At 42.1% G+C, this 22,263-nt stretch overlaps 1 protein-coding gene across 1 annotated transcript in view; it reads left to right on the top strand.

The window, feature by feature from the left end:
* LOC126260727 (gustatory and odorant receptor 24-like) overlaps positions 1-22,001 on the top strand; it is a 41,252-nt gene extending 19,251 nt beyond the window's left edge. Inside the window, exon 3 of the mRNA XM_049958065.1 lies at positions 21,711-22,001. Within this exon, the coding sequence (XP_049814022.1) occupies positions 21,711-22,001 (291 nt within the window). The remainder of the gene's footprint in view (positions 1-21,710) is intronic.
* Positions 22,002-22,263: the final 262 nt, after the last annotated feature.

The following is a 22,263-nucleotide window of genomic DNA, read 5'->3' as shown; positions in this document are numbered from 1 at the left end:
TCGGGCATGGATGTGTGTGATGTCCTTAGGTTAGTTAGTTTTAAGTAGTTCTAAGTTCTAGAGGAGGACTGATGACCACAGCAGCTGAGTCCCATAGTGCTCAGAGCCAACACACACACACACACACACACACACACACATACACACAATGTTTATGGCGTGAACGTGCATCTTAAGCATTATTTGTTGACGTTCATAGTTCTAGCTATGTATCCCAATTGGTGTAAGGAACAACGCACCTTCAGATTAAATATTTGAACATATTTAATTATTCTGTAAATTACATGATGCTTCTTAAATGTCACAATATTATCTTCGCATTAAAATATCTGGAAAAATACGCCAGCAACAGAAAAATGCCAAGTGTCACAATATTATTTTCACACTGACACTTACCTGCCCAAATTGATATCTAAAACATGACTGTGTGTTCTCAAATTACCGTATTAAAAAAATGTTTCAAACGGCTCTAAGCACTACGGGATTTAACATCTGAGGTCATCAGTCCCCTAGACGTAGAAGTAATTAAACCTAACTAACCTAAGGACATCACACACATCCATGCCCGAGGCAGGATTCGAACCTGCGACCGTAGCAGCAGCGCGGTTCCTGACTGAAGCGCCTAGAACCGCTTGGTCACAGCGGCCGGCAATTACAGTATTTTAGGGACTATACGACGCTACACACAATAAGACACACCTAAATTTTTAAACATTTTATATAGCAATTTTGTCATGTTTATTATCAGACTGCAAAGCCAGACTTAAAAAAAATTCTTAGTTTATAACACCGAACTGACCTTTAAAACCCCTAAAATCGTCATCTTCTACTGTTGGGCATTTTGCATTCAATCATCTATTTGCACATTCAGTCTTCCTCATTTTTTTCAGCTCTTCTTTACTAACCCACCAATTGTGAATGGTGTTTTCTGTTGGTGGAGGGACGAAATTCCGCTCAGCTTCTTTCTTTCCATGTTGTTCTTTATATGCTGTTACTTTCAATTTGTAGCATGGGTCATATGGATACCTCATATTTTCTTCCATTATGAAACTAACTACTTAAAGAAGATGTTATACTGTTACCAACAACACAACTCACTTTTAATTCAAGTTTACTGGCGCCACAGACTGCAATGACGTGTCACAGGCTAGATAATGTTCTGGATTGTGACGGAGGGGCGGGAGGCAGAAAGTGTTAACAAGCTTGCGAATCCCGGCAACTCATGTTCATCGCATCGGTGCACTGGTGTTGCCAGTTGAATCCCATGTTGCCGGACAGAGATGGGTTTCCCGCGTCATCGAGTATATGGGCATTTTTAAGACTGGCGGGAATTTTAAATCAAACACTGGACATTCTTCTGTTAATTTCGGATATAGGAAGCACATAAATATAGGAAGCACATAAATACAAAATCAAATAGGGGTAATGCAGGAGTCGGTTAAATAATGAATAAAAATATAGGAGTGCGGGTAAGCTACTACAAACAGCATAGTGAACGCATTATTGTGGCCAAGATAGACACTAAGCCCACGCCTACTACAGTAGTACAAGTTTATATGCCAACTAGCTGTGCAGATGACGAAGAAATTGATGAAATGTATGATGAGATAAAAGAAATTATTCAGGTAGTGAAGGGAGACGAAAATTTAGTAGTCATGGGTGACTGGAATTCAAGAGTAGGAAAAGGGAGAGAAGGAAACGTGGTAGGTGAATATGGATTGGGGATAAGAAATGAAAGAGGAAGCCGCCTGATAGAATTTTGCACAGAGCACAACTTAATCATAGCTAACACTTGGTTCACGAACCATAAAAGAAGGTTGTATATATGGAAGAAGCCTGGAGATACTGACAGGTTTCAGATAGATTATGTAATGGTAAGACAGAGATTTAGGAATCAGGTTTTAAATTGTAGGACATTTCCAGGGGCAGATGTGGACTCTGACCACAATCTATTGGTTATGAACTGTAGATTAAAACCGAAGAAACTGCAAAAAAGTGGGAATTTAAGGAGATGGGCCCTGGATAAACTGACTAAAGCAGAGGTTGTACAGAGTTTCAGGCAGAGCATAATGGAACAATTGACAAGAATGGGGGGAAAGAAATACAGTAGAAGAAGAATGGATAGCTTTGAGAGAAGAAGTAGTGAAGGCAGCAGATGATCAAATAGGTAAAAAGACGAGGGCTAGTAGAAATCCTTGGGTAACAGAAGAAATATTGAATTTAACTGATCAAAGGAGAAAATATAAAAATGCAGTAAATGAAGCAGGCAAAAAGGAATACAAACATCTCAAAAATGAGATCGACAGGAAGTGCAAAATGGCTAAGCAGCGATGGCTAGAGGACAAATGGAAGGATGTAGAGACTTATCTCACTAGGGGTAAGATAGATACTGCCTACTGGAAAATTGAAGAGACCTTTGGAGAAAAGAGAGCCGCTTGTATGAATATCAAGAGCTCAGATGGAAGCCCAGTTATAAGCAAAGAAGGGAAAGCAGAAAGGTGGAAGGAGTATATAGAGGGTCTATACAAGGGCAATGTACTTGAGGACAATATTATGGAAATGGAAGACGATGTAGATGAAGATGAAATGGGAGATACGATACTGCGTGAAGAGTTTGACAGACCACTGAAAGACCTGAGTCGAAACAATGCCCCGGGAGTAGACAACATTCCTATAGAACTACTGATGGCCTTGGGAGAGCCAGTCCTGACAAAACTCTACCATCTGGTGAGCAAGATGTATGAGACAGGCGAAATACCCTCAGACTTCAAGAAGAATGTAATAATTCCAATACCAAAGAAAGCAGGTGTTGACAGATGTGAAAATTACCGAACAATCAGTTTAGTAAGTCACGGATGCAAAATACTAACGCGAATTCTTTACAGACGAATGGGAAAACGGGTAGAAGCTGACCTCGGGGAAGATCAGTTTGGATTACGTAGAAATATTGGAATACGTGAGGCAATACTGACCCTACGACTTATCTTAGAAGAAAGATTAAGGAAAGGCAAACCTACGTTTCTAGTATTTGTAGACTTAGAGAAAGCTTTTGACAATGTTGACTGGAATATTATCTTTCAAATCCTGAAGGTGGCAGGGGTAAAATACAGGGAGCGAAAGGCTATTTACAATTTGTACAGAAAACAGATGGCGGTTATAAGAGTCGAGGGGCATGAAATAGAAGCAGTGGTTGGGAAGGGAGTGAGACAGGGTTGTAGCCTATCCCCGATGTTATTCAATCTGTATATTCAGCAAGCAGTGAAGGAAACAAAAGAAAAATACGGAGTAGGTATTAAAATCTATGGAGAAGAATTAAAAACTTTGAGGTTCGCCGATGACATTGTAATTCTGTCAGAGACAGCAAAGGACTTGGAAGAGCAGTTGAATGGAATGGATAGCGTCTTGAAAGGAGGATATAAGTTGAAAATCAACAAAAGCAAAACGAGGATAATGGAATGTAGTCGAATTAAGTCTGGTGATGCTGAGGGAATTAGATTAGGAAATGAGACACTTAAAGTAGTAAAGGAGTTTTGCTATTTAGGGAGCAAAATAACTGATGATGGTCGAAGTAGAGAGGATATAAAATGTAGACTGGCAATGGCAAGGAAAGCGTTTCTGAAGAAGAGAAATTTGTTAACATCGAGTATACCGGATGATCAAAAAGTCAGTATAAATTTGAAAACAGAATAAATCACGGAATATTGTAGATAGAGAGGTAAAAATTGACACACATGCTTGGGATGACATGGGGTTTTATTAGAACGAAATAAGTACAAAAGTTTAAAAAATGTCCGAGAGATGTCGCTTCATCTGATCAAAATAGCAAACAAAGTAAGACAAAGCAAAGATGATGTTCTTTACAGGAAATGCTCAATATGTCCACCATCATTCCTCTTCAATAGCTGTAGTCGAGGAATAATGTTGTGAATAGCACTGTAAAGAATGTCCGGAGTTATGGTGAGGCACTTGCATCGGATGTTGTCTTTCAGCATCCCTAGAGATGTCGGTCGATCACGATACACTTGCGACTTCAGGTAACCCCAAAACCAATAATTGCAGAGACTGAGGTCTGGGGACCTGGTAGGCCTAGCATGACTAAAGTGGCGGCTGAGCACACGATCATCACCAAACGACGAGCGCAAGAGATCTTTCACGCCTCTAGCAATACTTTTTTTTTGTTCTAATAAAACCCCATGTCATTCCAAGCATGTGTGTCAATTTTTGCCTCTCTATCTACATTATTTCGTGATTTATTCTGTTTTCAAATTTATACTGACTTTTTGATCACCCGGTAGATTTAAGTGTCAGGAAGTCGTTCCTGAAAGTATTTGTATGGAGCGTAGCCATGTATGGAAGTGAAACATGGACGATAACTAGTTTGGACAAGAAGAGAATAGAAGCTTTCGAAATGTGGTGCTACAGAAGAATGATGAAGATTAGATGGGTAGATCATATAACTAATGAGGAGGTATTAAATAGGATTGGGGGAAGAGAAGTTTGTGGCGCAACTTGACCAGAAGAAGGGATCGGTTGGTAGGACATGTTCCGAGGCATCAAGGGATCACCAATTTAGTATTGGAGGGCAGCGCGGAGGGTAAAAATCGTAGAGGGAGACCAAGAGATGAATACACTGTACAGATTCAGAAGGATGTAGGTTGTAGTAGATACTGGGAGATGAAGAAGCTTGCACAGGATAGAGTGGCATGGAGAGCTGCATCAAACCAGTCTCAGGACTGAAGACCACAAGAACAACAACATAGGAAGCACCTGAATTTTTAGGCAATTTTTCGAAGATAACAGTGCGTCTTATAGTACGGTAACTGTCCCCATGCTATTCCCGTGTTTACGTTGTTGTATATGACTAAAAAATAACGTTCTAAGCAGACAGTTGACATTTCATTCTTGTGCCTAAATAAGGGTTTGAGTAAAAACTCACCTGATTTGCACGAAACATATGTTGGCTAGAATACTGTGATTTGCACGCAAGAAGTGATAGCTGACACAAACAAATAAGCAGTGTAAATTAACGTCGGTTAGTGAAAGATTGGGATGAACGTATGACATGTACTTGACACGTAAAGCTTGACTAGGAACTCCCCAGTTAATTGCCATGACGCTAATTCCCTAACAAAATTGTCCTATAACTATAGAAAACCATGTGATGTGCAGCTGACATTCCATTCTTGGCTTAAATCAACAAATATGACCAAGTATCATTTTAGGAGTGAATAGCATAACAACACTTACACAAACACACACACACACACACACACATACACACAGTGTTTATGTGAAGATTTAAATGTTACGTTCACGCTTATTTCAGTGTATGTAAAGGGGTAACCTACACTATTCTCATGTCTCAAGTTGATGTCAAAAAATTTTAATGTGTTTACTAACGCATCACATCACCATGAAACATTTTAAGCAGCGAGAGCGGGAAGATGAAGAATGTAATGCATCACGTTCTATACTAGAAAAATATAATCGATGGTATTGACAAGCTAATATATCTTTTTATTACATTTGATCTAGGCCTACTCGAGGTTATATACACAACCAACTTTTGAGGAAGGCTGCGACATTCACCAGGCTCGGAAACGTTTACAGACTGTATTTTCGTAATCTACCACTAAATAATACCAAAATCTAATCATAATGCGAAATGTAAACTACATCATAGCCAAAGGCTAACGAAACGAACTGACTATGCATCATTTAGGAAGGGCAAACGTTTTCCTTTTTTTTTTTTTTTTTTTTTTTTTTACTAAATCCTAATTGTGGTGTATCACTTTAACTGCATGTTTTTGTAATACGCAAGGAGACTTTCACAATGCATGGCATACGAATGCAAAAATTGCCAAAGACAATGATCGAACAAGGTTTTACACACACACACACACACACAGGTTGCATATCGTGGTATGTAATCATAACTGCAGATCTCTGATCACAATCGAAAATTCGATCTTCATACCAAACTAAAAGTGTTGCTCAAAATACGTAATATTTCCAGCAGAAAATATATATGGCTTTACAGTCGTAATTTTTTCTTCTGTAACATAGAAGAACACATGACTCAAATATTGGCACTACTGATGAAACTTACAGGTTTCGGTACACTGATGATGACCAAACTTCGATTATTGCACCACATTTTACAAGGCACCATGGACTCTCAAATAAAGTATTTCACATCCAAATTGTCTGTATTACTTATGAAAACACATATAGCTCATTCATTTGTACTAATGAAATAAACAACTGGTTTATGAATATCATTCAGTCTTTGCACCACATATTAAAAAAATACATAAAAATGTGTTCTATAGTACTACAAAACATACATCGGCATTCCTGCTGATCTAACTTGCAGCTTGAAGGTCACTTATCAATGAGAAGATTTTGATTTTTGTGCCAAAGTAAGCGCCACGATTCCTACATCTAAAATTGTCAAAAATTCGTCTTAATTCAGGTAAATCCGATATCAAAGTCAGCCAAACATGATTTGTTACCCATTTTAGGGTATTAGTTTAACTTTACAGTACAAAACGTCGTCTTATGCTATTGCACAGTGGAGACTACATGAAATTTCACCTCCCTATAATCACTATGTTACAGTAAAATTGTAACAAATTGCTTCATTTTACAGCAAAATTGTTCCAAAATGTCCATCATGTTACAGTAAATTGTAACAAATTATATTAGCAGTGCGTCAGTAGATTTGATGGAAAGAATGTATCGCCAATGTGAGGCAGTTGCGAAGTTTGGCATTAAGATATCAGAAAGTTTTGAAACTAGAAAAGGATTAAGACAAGTATATTCTATGTTACCAACCTTATTGAAATTGTACTAGGGTCACTCCAAAAGAAATGCACACTATTTTTATAAAAATACAGTTTTCATTCTGCATGTGTGAAAGTTTTACAGTGTGTAGATACATCCTTCCCGCTTGTTTTCAAATTTAGTTCAACCTGTTCCCGTGAGTGGCGCCGTCACAGCATGTCTTCAAGATGGCTGCTACACTTGACTTTCGTCAGAAGCAACGTGCTGTCACAGATTTTCTGTCCGGTGAAAACGAGACAGTGGGAAACATCCAGAAGGGGTTGAAAAAGTTGTATGGAGATGCTGCAGTCGATCGCAGTACAGTTAGTCGGTGGGCAAGCAAGTTACAGTATGAAAGCGGCAGGCCTCGTACTGCACACGCTCCAGACAATGTGCAGAGAATTAACGAATTGGTGTCTTCTGACAGACGCATCACAGTGAACGAATTGTCACGCTACGTTGGGATAGGAGAAGAAAGTGTTTGCAGAATACTGAAACTGTTGGCGTTAAAAAAGGTTTGTGCCAGGTGGTTTCCCAGGATGTTGACAGTGGCTCACAAAGAAACAAGAAAAACGGTATGCAGCGAACTTTTGGAACAGTACGAGAATGGTGGAGATGAATTTCTTGGAAGAATTGTGACAGGTAATGAAACATGGCTCCATCATTTTTCACCAGAGACGAAGAGGCAGTCAATGGAGTGGCATCATGCAAATTCACCCAAGAAAAAAAAATTTAAAAACACACCACCTGCTGGAAAAGTTATGGCTACGGTGTTTTTCGATTCCGAAGCACTCTTGCTTGTGGACATTATGCCAAGTGGAGCCACCATAAATTCTCATGCATATGTGACGACAATGAAGGAACTTCAAGCTCGACTGAGTCGTGTTCGACCACATCGGCAAAAGCAGGATGTTTTGCTGTTGCACGACAATGCAGGGCCACATGTCAGTCAAAAAACCATGGAAGCAATCATAAAACTCGGATGGACAACACTGAAACACCCGCCTTACAGTCCTCACCTGGCTCCATGTAACTATTATCTCTTTGGGAAACTGAGAGACTCTCTTCGTGGAACAAGGTTTGAAGATGATGACTCCCTTGTGCGCGCTGCCAAACAGTGGCTCTATCAGGTTGGTCCAGAATTTTACCGTGTGGATATACAGGCGCTGGTTCCTAGATGGCGTAAGGCAGTTGAGAGGGATGGAAATTATGTGGAGAAATGAAAATATTGTTCCTAAAGAATGTATCTACACACTGTAAAACTTTCAAACATGTAGAATAAAAGATGGATTAAAAAAAAGTGTGCATTTCTTTTGGAGTGAGACTCGTATCTAGAAGTTGTTCTTGGTTACTCGAACAGACAGTGCAGACGTTTTGGTGTGGCAGTGTAGCATCAGTGTTTGCACTGATCACTGTTTGCCGACGATCAAGTACTTATGGCTTTTGATAAGGATGAGGCAATGTATCAAATGAGAAAGTTAATGGATGCTTTCAAACGATGTGCTTAACAGTCAATATGAATAAAACAGAATATCTTGTTGTTGGAAATGGGTAAGGTGATAATTTGGATTTTGAGTTTGGCTGGGTAAAAAATTTGGAAGTGTTCTAAAATATGGGTTCACTAATCATAAGACTGGGCAGCGTGAAGTGGACATACCCCGTAGGTTAAGTCAAGCGAGTATAGCGATTAGTTCATTAAATTGTATCCTTTCAAGTCGCGCATACTCATACGAATAAAGAAAGTGGTGCTACGTTCTGTGGTTAGAAACATTCTGTCATATGGCTCAGAGTGTTGGACATTGAATGAGATACAAAGGAGGAAAATTGAGCCTGTCAAAATGGATGTATTACAGCAGAGCATGAGGGTGAGATGCTTGAATCGCGACTTGCCTGGATCGACTGAGGATTGAATATGTAATAATGGAGAGGGCGCGGTGGAATCAGTCGCAGACAGGATTGATGCTAGAGCATTGAGATGGTGTTGATATGTCAGACGAAAGGAGGAACAGCGATGGCCACAATGTTCGTTCAACTGCTCTCCGCCTGGGAGAAGGAGTTGAGTGAATTGAGGGAGGATGAGGGCAATGTGGAGGGTAACTATAACCAAAGCAATGGAAAAAGAGTTCTATCAGAACCATGGACCTTGCCGTTGGTGGGGAGGCTTGCGTGCCTCAGCGATACAGATGGCCGTACCGTAGGTGCAACCACAACGGAGGGGTATCTGTTGAGAGGCCAGACAAACATGTGGTTCCTGAAGAGGGGCAGCAGCCTTTTCAGTAGTTGCAGGGGCAACAGTCTGGATGATTGACTGATCTGGCCTTGTAACATTAACCAAAACGGCCTTGCTGTGCTGGTACTGCGAACGGCTGAAAGCAAGGGGAAACTACAGCCGTAATTTTTCCCGAGGACATGCAGCTCTACTGTATGATTAAATGATGATGGCGTCCTCTTGGGTAAAATATTCCGGAGGTAAAATAGTCCCCCATTCGGATCTCCGGGCGGGCACTACTCAAGAGGACGTCGTTATCAGGAGAAAGAAAACTGGCGTTCTACGGATCGGAGCGTGGAATGTCAGATCACTTAATCGGGCAGGTAGGTTAGAAAATTTGAAAAGGGAAATGGATAGGTTAAAGTTAGACATAGTGGGAATTAGTGAAGTTCGGTGGCAGGAGGAACAAGACTTTTGGTCTGGTGATTACAGGGTTATAAATACAAAATCAAATAGGGGTAATGCAGGAGTAGGTTTAATAATGAATAAAAAAATAAGAGTGCGGGTTAGCTACTACAAACAGCATAGTGAACGCATTATTGTGGCCAAGATAGACACAAAGCCCATGCCTACTACAGTAGTACAAGTTTATATGCCAACTAGCTCTGCAGATGATGAAGAAATAGATGAAATGTATGACGAGATAAAAGAAATTATTCAGGTAGTGAAGGGAGACGAAAATTTAATAGTCATGGGTGACTGGAATTCATCAGTAGGAAAAGGGAGAGAAGGAAACATAGTAGGTGAATATGGATTGGGGGGAAGGAATGAAAGAGGAAGCCGCCTTGTAGAATTTTGCACAGAGCATAGCTTAATCATAGCTAACACTTGGTTCAAGAATCATGAAAGGAGGCTGTATACATGGAAGAAGCCTGGAGATACTGACAGGTTTCAGATAGATTATATAATGGTAAGACAGAGATTTAGGAACCAGGTTTTAAATTGTAAGACATTTCCAGGGGCAGATGTGGATTCTGACCACAATCTATTGGTTATGAACTGCAGATTGAAACTGAAGAAACTGCAAAAAGGTGGGAATTTAAGGAGATGGGACCTGGATAAACTGAAAGAACCAGAGGTTGTAGAGAGTTTCAGGGAGAGCATAAGGGAACAATTGACAGGAATGGGGGAAAGAAATACAGTAGAAGAAGAATGGGTAGCTCTGAGGGATGAAGTGGTGAAGGCAGCAGATGATCAAGTAGGTAAAAAGACGAGGGCTAATAGAAATCCTTGGGTAACAGAAGAAATATTGAATTTAATTGATGAAAGGAGAAAATATAAAAATGCAGTAAATGAAGCAGGCAAAAAGGAATACAAACGTCTCAAAAATGAAATCGACAGGAAGTGCAAAATGGCTAAGCAGGGATGGCTAGAGGACAAATGTAAGGATGTAGAGGCTTGTCTCACTTGGGGTAAGATAGATACTGCATACAGGAAAATTAAAGAGACCTTTGGAGAGAAGAGAACCACTTGTATGAATATCAAGAGCTCAGATGGCAACCCAGTTCTAAGCAAAGAAGGGAAGGCAGAAAGGTGGAAGGAGTATATAGAGGGTTTATACAAGGGCGATGTACTTGAGGACAATATTATGGAAATGGAAGAAGATGTAGATGAAGACGAAATGGGAGATAAGATACTGCGTGAAGAGTTTGACAGAGCACTGAAAGACCTGAGTCGAAACAAGGCCCCGGGAGTAGACAACATTCCATTAGAACTACTGATAGCCTCGGGAGAGCCAGTCATGACAAAACTCTACCATCTGGTGAGCACGATGTATGAGACAGGCGAAATACCCTCAGACTTCAAGAAGAATATAATAATTCCAATCCCAAAGAAAGCAGGTGTTGACAGATGTGAAAATTACCGAACTATCAGTTTAATAAGTCACAGCTGCAAAATACTAACGCGAATTCTTTACAGACGAATGGAAAAACTGGTAGAAGCGGACCTCGGGGAAGATCAGTTTGGATTCCGTAGAAATGTTGGAACACGTGAGGTACTACTGACCTTACGACTTATCTTGGAAGAAAGATTAAGAAAAGGCAAACCTACGTTTCTAGCATTTGTAGACTTAGAGAAAGCTTTTGACAATGTTGACTGGAATACTCTCTTTCAAATTCTGAAGGTGGCAGGGGTAAAATACAGGGAGCGAAAGGCTATTTACAATTTGTACAGAAACCAGATGGCAGTTATAAGAGTCGAGGGGCATGAAAGGGAAGCAGTGGTTGGGAAAGGAGTGAGACAGGGTTGTAGCCTCTCCCCGATGTTATTCAATCTGTATATTGAGCAAGCAGTAAAGGAAACAAAAGAAAAATTCGGAGTAGGTATTAAAATTCATGGAGAAGAAGTAAAAACTTTGAGGTTCGCCGATGACATTGTAATTCTGTCAGAGACAGCAAAGGACTTGGAAGAGCAGTTGAACGGAATGGACAGTGTCTTGAAAGGAGGATATAAGATGAACATCAACAAAAGCAAAACAAGGATAATGGAATGTGGTCGAATTAAGTCGGGTGATGCTGAGGGAATTAGATTAGGAAATGAGACACTTAAAGTAGTAAAGGAGTTTTGCTATTTAGGGAGTAAAATAACCGATGATGGTCGAAGTAGAGAGGATATAAAATGTAGACTGGCAATGGCAAGGAAAGCGTTTCTCAAGAAGAGAAATTTGTTAACATCGAGTATAGATTTAGGTGTCAGGAAGTCGTTTCTGAAAGCATTTGTATGGAGTGTAGCCATGTATGGAAGTGAGACATGGACGATAACTAGTTTGGACAAGAAGAGAATAGAAGCTTTCGAAATGTGGTGCTACAGAAGAATGCTGAAGATAAGATGGGTAGATCACGTAACTAATGAGGAGGTATTGAATAGGATTGGGGAGAAGAGAAGTTTGTGGCACAACTTGACCAGAAGAAGGGATCGGTTGGTAGGACATGTTTTGAGGCATCAAGGGATCACAAATTTAGCATTGGAGGGCAGCGTGGAGGGTAAAAATCGTAGAGGGAGACCAAGAGATGAATACACTAAGCAGATTCAGAAGGATGTAGGTTGCAGTAGGTACTGGGAGACGAAGAAGCTTGCACAGGATAGAGTAGCATGGAGAGCTGCATCAAACCAGTCTCAGGACTGAAGACCACAACAACAACAACATCAGAAGGAAAGTGACAGAAGAATGTGGCACCTGAGAACAGGCAACAGTTGGTAAGTTAAAACGTCTGCCAAAGAAAAGAAGAAGGTGTTATCACATGCTACACTCGTTCCACCACTGGCAAATCTTTCATTTTACAATCATGCTAACTATTTAAAAAAAAACTTTTCCTAGGTGAGTACTATGTCTTCTCTCTGGCTTCGAAGATTGAGACGAGTCGAATTGCTTATTGCTAAAAGGTTTCTTCTCCCACAAGCAGCCTCTTATTTTTAATCTTTCCCTTCATATCCTTGCACCAAAACTCCAGAACCAGTCTCAAATTAAAGACAACATACGAGGTGTGACTAGAAAAAAACCGGACTAGTACTGGTGAAACAATAAAACGAATGCAATAAGGCTAAAAGTCGCGTGGCCTGTCACGTGACTCTCGCTCCGCCTACTGCTCGAGTTTCATCTGCCTCCTGCACTCAGTCTGCCCGTGGCGTCTGTTTTAAGTAGTTGACGTTTTGTCTGTGCGTCGGAAAATGTTGAGTGTACAGAAAGAACAGCGTGTTAACATCAAATTTTGTTTCAAACTAGGAAAATCTGCAAGTGAAACGTTTGTAATGATAGAACAAGTGTACGGCGATGATTGTTTATCGCGAACACAAGTGTTTGAGTGGTTTAAACGATTTAAAGATGGCCGCGAAGACACCAGTGATGACACTCGCACTGGCAGACCATTTTCAGCAAAAACTGATGCAAACATTGAAAAAATCGGTAAACTTGTTCGACACTTTCCTTGTCAACTCCTGTTAACTCAGACACTGCTCTGATTGTTAAACGGCGATCTTGTCGAACAAGTTTACCGATTTTTTTCGATGTTTGCATCAGTTTTTGCAGACAATGGTCTGCCAGTGCGAGTGTCATCACTGGTGTCTTCGCGGCCATCCTTAAATCGTTTAAACCACTCAAACACTTGTGTTCGCGATAAACAATCATCGCCGTACACTTGTTGTAACATTACAAACGTTTCACTTGCAGATTTTCCTAGTTTGAAACAAAATTTGATGTTAACACGCTGTTCTTTCTGTACACTCAACATTTTCCGACGCACAGACAAAACGTCAACTACTTAAAACGGACGCCACGGGCAGACTGAGTGCAGGAGGCAGATGAAACTCGAGCAGTAGGCGGAGCGAGAGTCACGTGACAGGCCACGCTACTTTCAGCCTTATTGCATTCGTTTTATTGTTTCACCAGTACTAGTCCGGTTGTTTTCTAGCCACACCTCGTATGTTAATAATTTTTTCCACTATCATTCCTCATCTTAACCTACTAGGCTGGCTGTGTAACTTAAGTAGCGGGAAAAGAGGGAGGTCAGAGAGGTAGTAGATCACTACCACTTCTCAGGTTGTTGCTCCTTGTGGGAACAAGGTACGTATAAACCAGACGTTCGCTTTTCAAATAGTTGGCAGACTCATACATGTTCGTTAGTTACCCCTTTCACACATGTCAAGGCTACCGGTGTGTCTCTGTAACAATAGCTTGGAAGCTATGTGTGCGATTTGATAACAATTATCGTGATTGGTCACCTGCCGTAAAAAAGAAAAAAAAAGAGAGAGAGAGAGAGAAAGAAAGAAAGAAATAAAAGACGCTCTAGGCCTCTATGAAAGTCTCGCAGAGAAGTGTCTGAGATCTCATGACCGACCTATTTACTTCTAAATTTGTTGTATGTGACATTGGTACCTGCCGAAAATTTTGAAAATTATACCTTAAATACGTAGATAAACACTGAGATTTGGGGTCAACATTTTCTTTTTGCCTTTTTCTCTATCTAAGATCGACGTTCGCTATTAGTACGACCTGAAATGGGTCCTAGACATTTGAGCAGTATCCAAGTATGAGCCGTACGAGTTTTGTGTGCAATATCTTTTGCACACAAACAATAGTTTCCCATACGCTACCGCTAAATCGCATCCTGCCATCTACACTCCTGGAAATGGAAAAAAGAACACATTGACACCGGTGTGTCAGACCCACCATACTTGCTCCGGACACTGCGAGAGGGCTGTACAAGCAATGATCACACGCACGGCACAGCGGACACACCAGGAACCGCGGTGTTGGCCGTCGAATGGCGCTAGCTGCGCAGCATTTGTGCACCGCCGCCGTCAGTGTCAGCCAGTTTGCCGTGGCATACGGAGCTCCATCGCAGTCTTTAACACTGGTAGCATGCCGCGACAGCGTGGACGTGAACCGTATGTGCAGTTGACGGACTTTGAGCGAGGGCGTATAGTGGGCATGCGGGAGGCCGGGTGGACGTACCGCCGAATTGCTCAACACGTGGGGCGTGAGGTCTCCACAGTACATCGATGTTGTCGCCAGTGGTCGGCGGAAGGTACACGTGCCCGTCGACCTGGGACCGGACCGCAGCGACGCACGGATGCACGCCAAGACCGTAGGATCCTACGCAGTGCCGTAGGGGACCGCACCGCCACTTCCCAGCAAATTAGGGACACTGTTGCTCCTGGGGTATCGGCGAGGACCATTCGCAACCGTCTCCATGAAGCTGGGCTACGGTCCCGCACACCGTTAGGCCGTCTTCCGCTCACGCCCCAACATCGTGCAGCCCGCCTCCAGTGGTGTCGCGACAGGCGTGAATGGAGGTACGAATGGAGACGTGTCGTCTTCAGCGATGAGAGTCGCTTCTGCCTTGGTGCCAATGATGGTCGTATGCGTGTTTGGCGCCGTGCAGGTGAGCGCCACAATCAGGACTGCATACGACCGAGGCACACAGGGCCAACACCCGGCATCATGGTGTGGGGAGCGATCTCCTACACTGGCCGTACACCACTGGTGATCGTCGAGGGGACACTGAATAGTGCACGGTACATCCAAACCGTCATCGAACCCATCGTTCTACCATTCCTAGACCGGCAAGGGAACTTGCTGTTCCAACAGGACAATGCACGTCCGCATGTATCCCGTGCCACCCAACGTGCTCTAGAAGGTGTAAGTCAACTACCCTGGCCAGCAAGATCTCCGGATCTGTCCCCCATTGAGCATGTTTGGGACTGGATGAAGCGTCGTCTCACGCGGTCTGCACGTCCAGCACGAACGCTGGTCCAACTGAGGCGCCAGGTGGAAATGGCATGGCAAGCCGTTCCACAGGACTACATCCAGCATCTCTACGATCGTCTCCATGGGAGAATAGCAGCCTGCATTGCTGCGAAAGGTGGATATACACTGTACTAGTGCCGACATTGTGCATGCTCTGTTGCCTGTGTCTATGTGCCTGTGGTTCTGTCAGTGTGTTCATGTGATGTATCTGACCCCAGGAATGTGTCAATAAAGTTTCCCCTTCCTGGGACAATGAATTCACGGTGTTCTTATTTCAATTTCCAGGAGTGTATTTTACGTACAACTGATCGTACTTCGGCAGCAAACTGCTCTCTGCTGCCTCAGAGTCAAATGATTCTGATGAAATTTGACACAGCGGGACACGATAGTACCAGTTCACAGATTGTTACGAACTGATACGCTTCGACAAAGTGTCGCTTGGTAATGCGAGTAGTTTCAATTAATTTGTATCGAAGTAGAGTTATTACCTGTTCAACAGTTTTGTTCTGCTGGAACTCGTTAACTGTATTGTTTTTAATTAACTCTCTCATTCCCTTGGTCAGTTTGTAGTACATTTTTATTCGCTAATAGGGATTAGTTGTTTTTATTTACTTTCTTCTACTCGATATGTGCGAGTTAAGAGTGGCTACAGTTGCCCGATCTTGAGTGAACCTATTTGTGTAACAGTTACTAATGTTTGCTTTAATGACCCTACTGGGTTGGTAGATGTACTCGTAAGACGTAGTTGGAATCCCTAAATCTGTAAACAGACTTTGACAAATGGTCTGATTATTGTCTTCCGTTACTATTCTTATTGCACTTCTCTGTAGCATGAATATCGTAGCCACCTTTTGTGCACTTAATCCCCAAAAGCGATACATAACATAGATAGGAAAGCTATGTAACTACGAGGCACTAGAAGTTACTCACCAATGACAGGAGTCTAACGTCATAACATCATGACATTCCCTTTGCTATTATCTTGGTGCGCTCATTCCACTTCAACTGCCTGCCGATATTCATCCCTAAAAAATTGTGTGTTTGTTACGTAATCTTTGAGGCTATCACCTACATGTAATTCGACGATAATATACTGACTAACGAAAAAATTGAATCATCCCCAAGAGTATGGGTAACTGAAAAGAAATTTCACGGGTTGAGAGAGTACGTGATATTATTTCAGTGATTACAAAATCGACTCAAATTGGCTAAGAACTTCGCAGTATGAGTCCACATGTCAGTATTATACTCCATTCCCTCCGATCTAGATGCATTTCCTGATTCGCTCGGGAAGGATGTAACAAAGTCACTGTATCCTCCTCCAAGTCAAACTGGCCTGCAACTCTCGCAATTGGTTCCTAATATCCTGTGTATTGTAAATGCGACGGAGTAGACATTAGAGCCGGTTCAAGATGTTCTATCGGGGACAGATCTGGGCATCACTGAACTCGATGCGACGCCATTCAATAGCATTCCATATTTACCTATCACAAAAACACTCGAAGCGCAGCTGCTTGCGTTATGGTGTCGATGTCAGGCTATGCATAGGACGGCAATTCCCTAGTAGGGGTGCTGAAAGTCTCAGAGCAATGGTGCGGTGGTGTTCTCAAATGGCAGGCGCAGATGTAAAGAGCTCAAGTTATGCTTGCTGCACAATACGACGATCCTCCCTCATGGTGATCAGCCTTGTTCGAGCGGAACCTCGACAACGAGTATCTCTACCGCCACGTTCCCATGTAGTCCAATGTCGGCCCACTGTGACAACCAAATGACATTCAGATCTGGATATTGCACTATTCGACCACCCGCTCAACTTAAGACCCATAATGAGACTCTTGTGACTGAGAGTTGGCAATTTTTCACAAACACAACATTAATTTATGTAAGTTCACAAGGTGACTGAACCACAAAAGAAAGGTAACAATAACGATACCAGTAAAAGTCTCCTAAGAGAGGCAAACAAAAGTTCCTTTCTAATTTTCCACAAAGGTTCGTGGTAACACACACACACACAAACACACACACACACACACACACACACACACTAGTAAAACTCCAATTCAGAGACGAAGACGTAATCTTCAGCGGTCGAAGTCCACAAGGTTGGCATCTGGATTGAACAGAACTTCGGGGCTGGTTCTAACCCCTAAATAGCTGTCTCCAGCCAATCAGGTTTTGGTGTAGTGATACCTCCTGCAGGCCGTGGCTCGAGCTCCACATGCAGGAAGTAGTGCTCGGAATGTCTGTTTTCATTATCTTTTATGTAAGTAGCTGGTGTTTACCATGGCGCTTTTGGCACACCTTGGACATAGACAACCCAGTCCTCTGCGGTGTAATATGGTTTGCCGGCCCTCAGGGGTTACCTTGGTTCCATCATAACAGAGAGCCCTTCCAATCTCTGTCATACGCTGATGGCTGTCGCACTCGAGTTCGCGGCATCTCCGTCATCATTTCTGTGATCATTCAACCTTAGTCCTGGTAACACCACTAGGAGCACGTTCTGTGCATCCCAGAGAGCTGCAACTCATTTACATTTCAGCTGACGGTATGTACATGTACGAAGTTGCGTTAACATCCGACCATGCCTTCAGGCTGCTTCACTTTTTTTGTTAGACTGTACATTTTGCCTATTCAAACTTGCAATGGAAGCAGGGAGTTGGACCCAAAGTAATTACACGTAGAGTCAATTGACTGAGTATACTATACAAGGTCATACTTAATGATCAAATTACACAATAGTGACGCCAGTAATAAATAGTTTAACTAGTACAATATAATAATAGCAAGTTAATGTAAGAATGACTAACAAGATAAAGCTACTAAAAATTAAATCGCTGTAGCAAAATCTTAAAAAACAGTTTCCATCCTTAAGGTTCCATAATATAGTTTTTGATAAGCAAAGATGACACAAGTTGTTATTAAGACAAGAAATTTAAAAATCAGCAAATACAAAATCCAAAATTATTACTGTTATAAAACCACAGTACAATCATCTTGATTTTCCATGTTTATCGAACAAACCGTGATCATTGAGGCCATTAGCTGTCGATACAGGTTAGAGCCCAGTATGTGAATATCTTTTACAGTATCATTTGCAGAAATCTGTAATGAATGCAAAATACTGCTTTCCTTCCATTGCAACACACCTCAACGACTTCCGTTATTCTCTCCAGTGATTCAGCAACACAAACCCGTATAAGGCGTGTTTTCCTTCCACAGGAGCAACATTATATGGAGTTCATCGACGCAGACGGTACTCTCATAAACGTAGGACTTAGACACCAGTTTCAGTAATTTTCAACAGGCATATGTTACACACAGGGAAGAACAACGTTTCATCAGCTTAACAAACAATATGCAAGCACCTGTAATGAGGTCAGCAGCGTCAGACTGCTACAAAACTATTAAAGAAACACCGCCCTAGTACTCTGGTGCCTTATGAGATGCCTTTAGTGCTCCTTTAAAAATACCATTGGCACATTTCAAGGGAATGACCACTGTTAAATTCCACGCCTTGTATCCGAATTACAAATAGTAATCTATAATTCACAAGAGATAGACCGTGACTACAGCAGTGAACAGTTTAAAGAGGCCTCCTCAGTAAACTCTCAATAGAGGTACAGTACAATCATACCTTAATTCAAACGTCGGCTTCGTCGTACTTGCAAAGCCACAAATGCAGGTTTCACGTTTCCCGATCAAGCACTGCTACTTCAGCAATAAAATAGCTCGATCAGGCACCGAGTAGACCCTCGTTCGCGGCTGATTCTCTCCGCCCATCAGACACGCCTCGCCAATCACGTTTCCGGCTTGCGCCACTCCAGACAACAACCACATCAGTCGTGGCCGACCACCGCGCAGTGAATCTGTAATCTGCCCCTCCCTTCCTTGTTGCTGCTACTGTCCACGATGGTGAAGTCTTTCCAGAAGATTCGAGAGGAGTAAGTTTTACAATAAACTTTTTACTTATCTTTTCTCGCACAGTTGACTCGAGTTCTTCACGCCTAGGTGTCTGATACTTGAACTGAAATTCTCACGCTTTAGGTTCTCGTGGTTCAATTGATCTAAATAATTCTGAAAACTATCTACGCAGAATTTTTGTATTCACGTTAATTTATTGTCTCACATTTTACTGTATCACACTGTCATTTGAATTTTCACATTAACAAAGCCGAAATTACGTCGTTCGTCCAAAACACAAAAATGCGTCCGATCACATCAGAGGCATGCTTACTAGTGCTATTTCTATTAGTTTAGATTACTATTTTATAAATGAACTCAGAAATAAACACAATAAACAGTATATAGGTATGTATTAAACTGGGGACCTAGAAACGACGGAGAGGCTTCGTCCCGCTGTAGCCCTCAGTTGTTCACAACCCCCACAACAGGCCACAGCAGTCCATCGCCCACACCGCCGCCCCAGCCCCCAGTGGACGCCCTAGAACGTCTCATACCAGACGAGTGTAACCCCAAAAGATTTACATCTACATCTACATGGTTACTCTGCAATTCACACTTAAGTGCCTGGCAGAGGGTTCATCGAACCATTTTCATACTACTTCTCTACCACTCCACTCTCGATGGCCCGTAGGAAAAAGGAACACCTAAATCTTTCCGTTCGAGCTCTGATTTCTCTTATTTTATTAAGATGATCATTTATCCCTACGTAAGTGGGTGTCAGCAAAATATTTTCGCATTCGGAAGAGGAAGTTGGTGATTGAAATTTCGTAAATAGATCTCGCCGCAAAGAAAACCGCCTTTGTTTCAGTGACTGCCACCCCAACTCACGTATCATGTCAGTGACAGTCTCACCCCTATTGCGTCATAACACGAAACGAGCTGCCCTTCTTTGCACTTTTTCGATGTCCTCCGTCAATCCTACCTGGTAAGGATCCCACACGGCGCAGCAATATTCCAGCAGAGGACGGACAAGTGTATTGTAGGCTGTCTCTTTAGTGGGTTTATTGCGTCTTCTAAGTGTTCTGCCAACAAAGTGCTGTCTTCGCCTTCCCCACAACATTATCTATGTGGTCTTTCGAATTTAAGTTGCTCGTAATTGTAATTCCTAGGTATTTAGTCGAATGTGACAGCCCTTACGTTTGTGCGATTTATCGTATACCCAAAATTTATCGGATTTCTTTTAGTACCCATGTGGATGACCTCGCACTTTTCTTTCTTTAGTGCCAATTACCACTTTTTGCACGGTACAGAAATTCTCTCTAGATCACTTTGTAATTGTAATTGATCGTCTGATCATTTTACTAGACGGTAAATTACAGCGTCATCTACAAACAATCTAAGGGAGCTGCGCAGCTTGTCACCTAGATCATTTATGTAAATCAGGAGCAGCAGAGGGCCTATGACACTACCTTGCGGAACGCCAGATATCACTTCTGTTCTACTCGATGATTTACCATCTATCACCACTAACTGTGACCTCTCTGAGAGTAAATCACGAATCCAGTCACATGACTGAGACGATACTCCACATGCACGCAATTTGATTAATAGTGCTTGGTAGAATAATTATGGTGTACGCGTACGTGGAAACGGTGTTTGCCCAGCAGTCGGCGACACAGTGTAGCTGAAACGGAATAAGGGGAACCAGCACGTATTAGCCGAGGCAAATTGAAAAGCGCCATAAAAACCATCCACTGGCTAACCGGCACACCGGACCTCGACACTAATCTGCTGGGCGGATTCGTGTTGTGGACCGGCACACCTTCCCGCTTAGTAAGCTGCGCGTTAGACCGCGCAGCTAGCCAAGTGGGCTAATAAATAGTACTAGATAGCGTAAATAATAATATAAACCTTAAGCGTGCCAAATATTTTGTAATTTTAGATGTTTCTAAAAACAATTTTAACTATGCATTCAGAGCTAGTAAATATCGATTGCAACAACGAAAACAAAGTAATTCGTTTTCATACATTTTAGCTTGAAATATAACATAGTGTGCATAAAACTATATGAAAATCTACAAAAATACAGCTGAGATAACATTGATCTGTCCAAAATTCGAAAAATACTTCTGGTATCGACTACTACTGTTAAGGAAAAGTAATGCAAGAGGAGGATGTCCCTTTACAAACCTCCGGCACTTTCTAGCCCGAAGATAGGTCACTGCCCCTTGATACGATAAGTTCTAACGTGGTACAAACAAATTCTTGCTGTAAGTTTTCTTTATATTCACCATTAGTTCATTATTTGCTGACCAATCTATGAGGGCTTCATTCAATTTCTCTACGAAGAGATCAGGTGTTTTGTCAGTAATTACAATGGTGCTGTCATCCGCAAAGAAAGACAGCTGTGCGGACGCGGAAGAGTGTGCTCTGACCCGATTCCAGTCGCAAGTTCACTTATTGCAGGAGACGTATCTGAGGACTACTGGGACACAACTCAACCTCAGACTGCGGCGCCCGTCGATGTTCTTCACAGTGGTGGTGCCGCTATTCACTTTCCTGGTAGTCATGGCGGAGACGTTCATATTCGACATCGGGCATCCGAGTGTGGCTGTCGCGTACACGGTCACCATCAGTATGCTGGTCAACCACGGCGTGGTGTGGCTGCTGCAGTGCACCGCCATCTGCCGGTCATCGCTGCTGATGAAGAATTACCTCAGGTCGGTAAGTTGCCTTTCCAAGCTGCTGTCGGTGTAAAGGACATAACCACGATGGGCCATAAAACTTAACCGGTTGCCAAAATATGGTATGATAGTTATCTATACTCCTAACTGACGAACCCGGTGCTTCTGTCACATTCCGACTTGCGGGTTTGCCTATCTAACAACTGCCAGGGGCAAAATAAATTTGATTTTCAATATTTCGTATAGTTATTACTGACCGAGTTTAAAAATGTAAAATGCTGTCATAACCTATTCATTAAGGATACAGGGTACTTTTCCGGCTCAATATTATGTAA

This window comes from Schistocerca nitens, chromosome 5 (assembly GCF_023898315.1).
Source record: "Schistocerca nitens isolate TAMUIC-IGC-003100 chromosome 5, iqSchNite1.1, whole genome shotgun sequence".
Classification (NCBI taxonomy): Eukaryota; Metazoa; Arthropoda; class Insecta; order Orthoptera; family Acrididae; genus Schistocerca; species Schistocerca nitens.
Note: the sequence above shows the minus strand (reverse complement) of the source record. Positions and strands in the feature narration are given on the sequence as shown.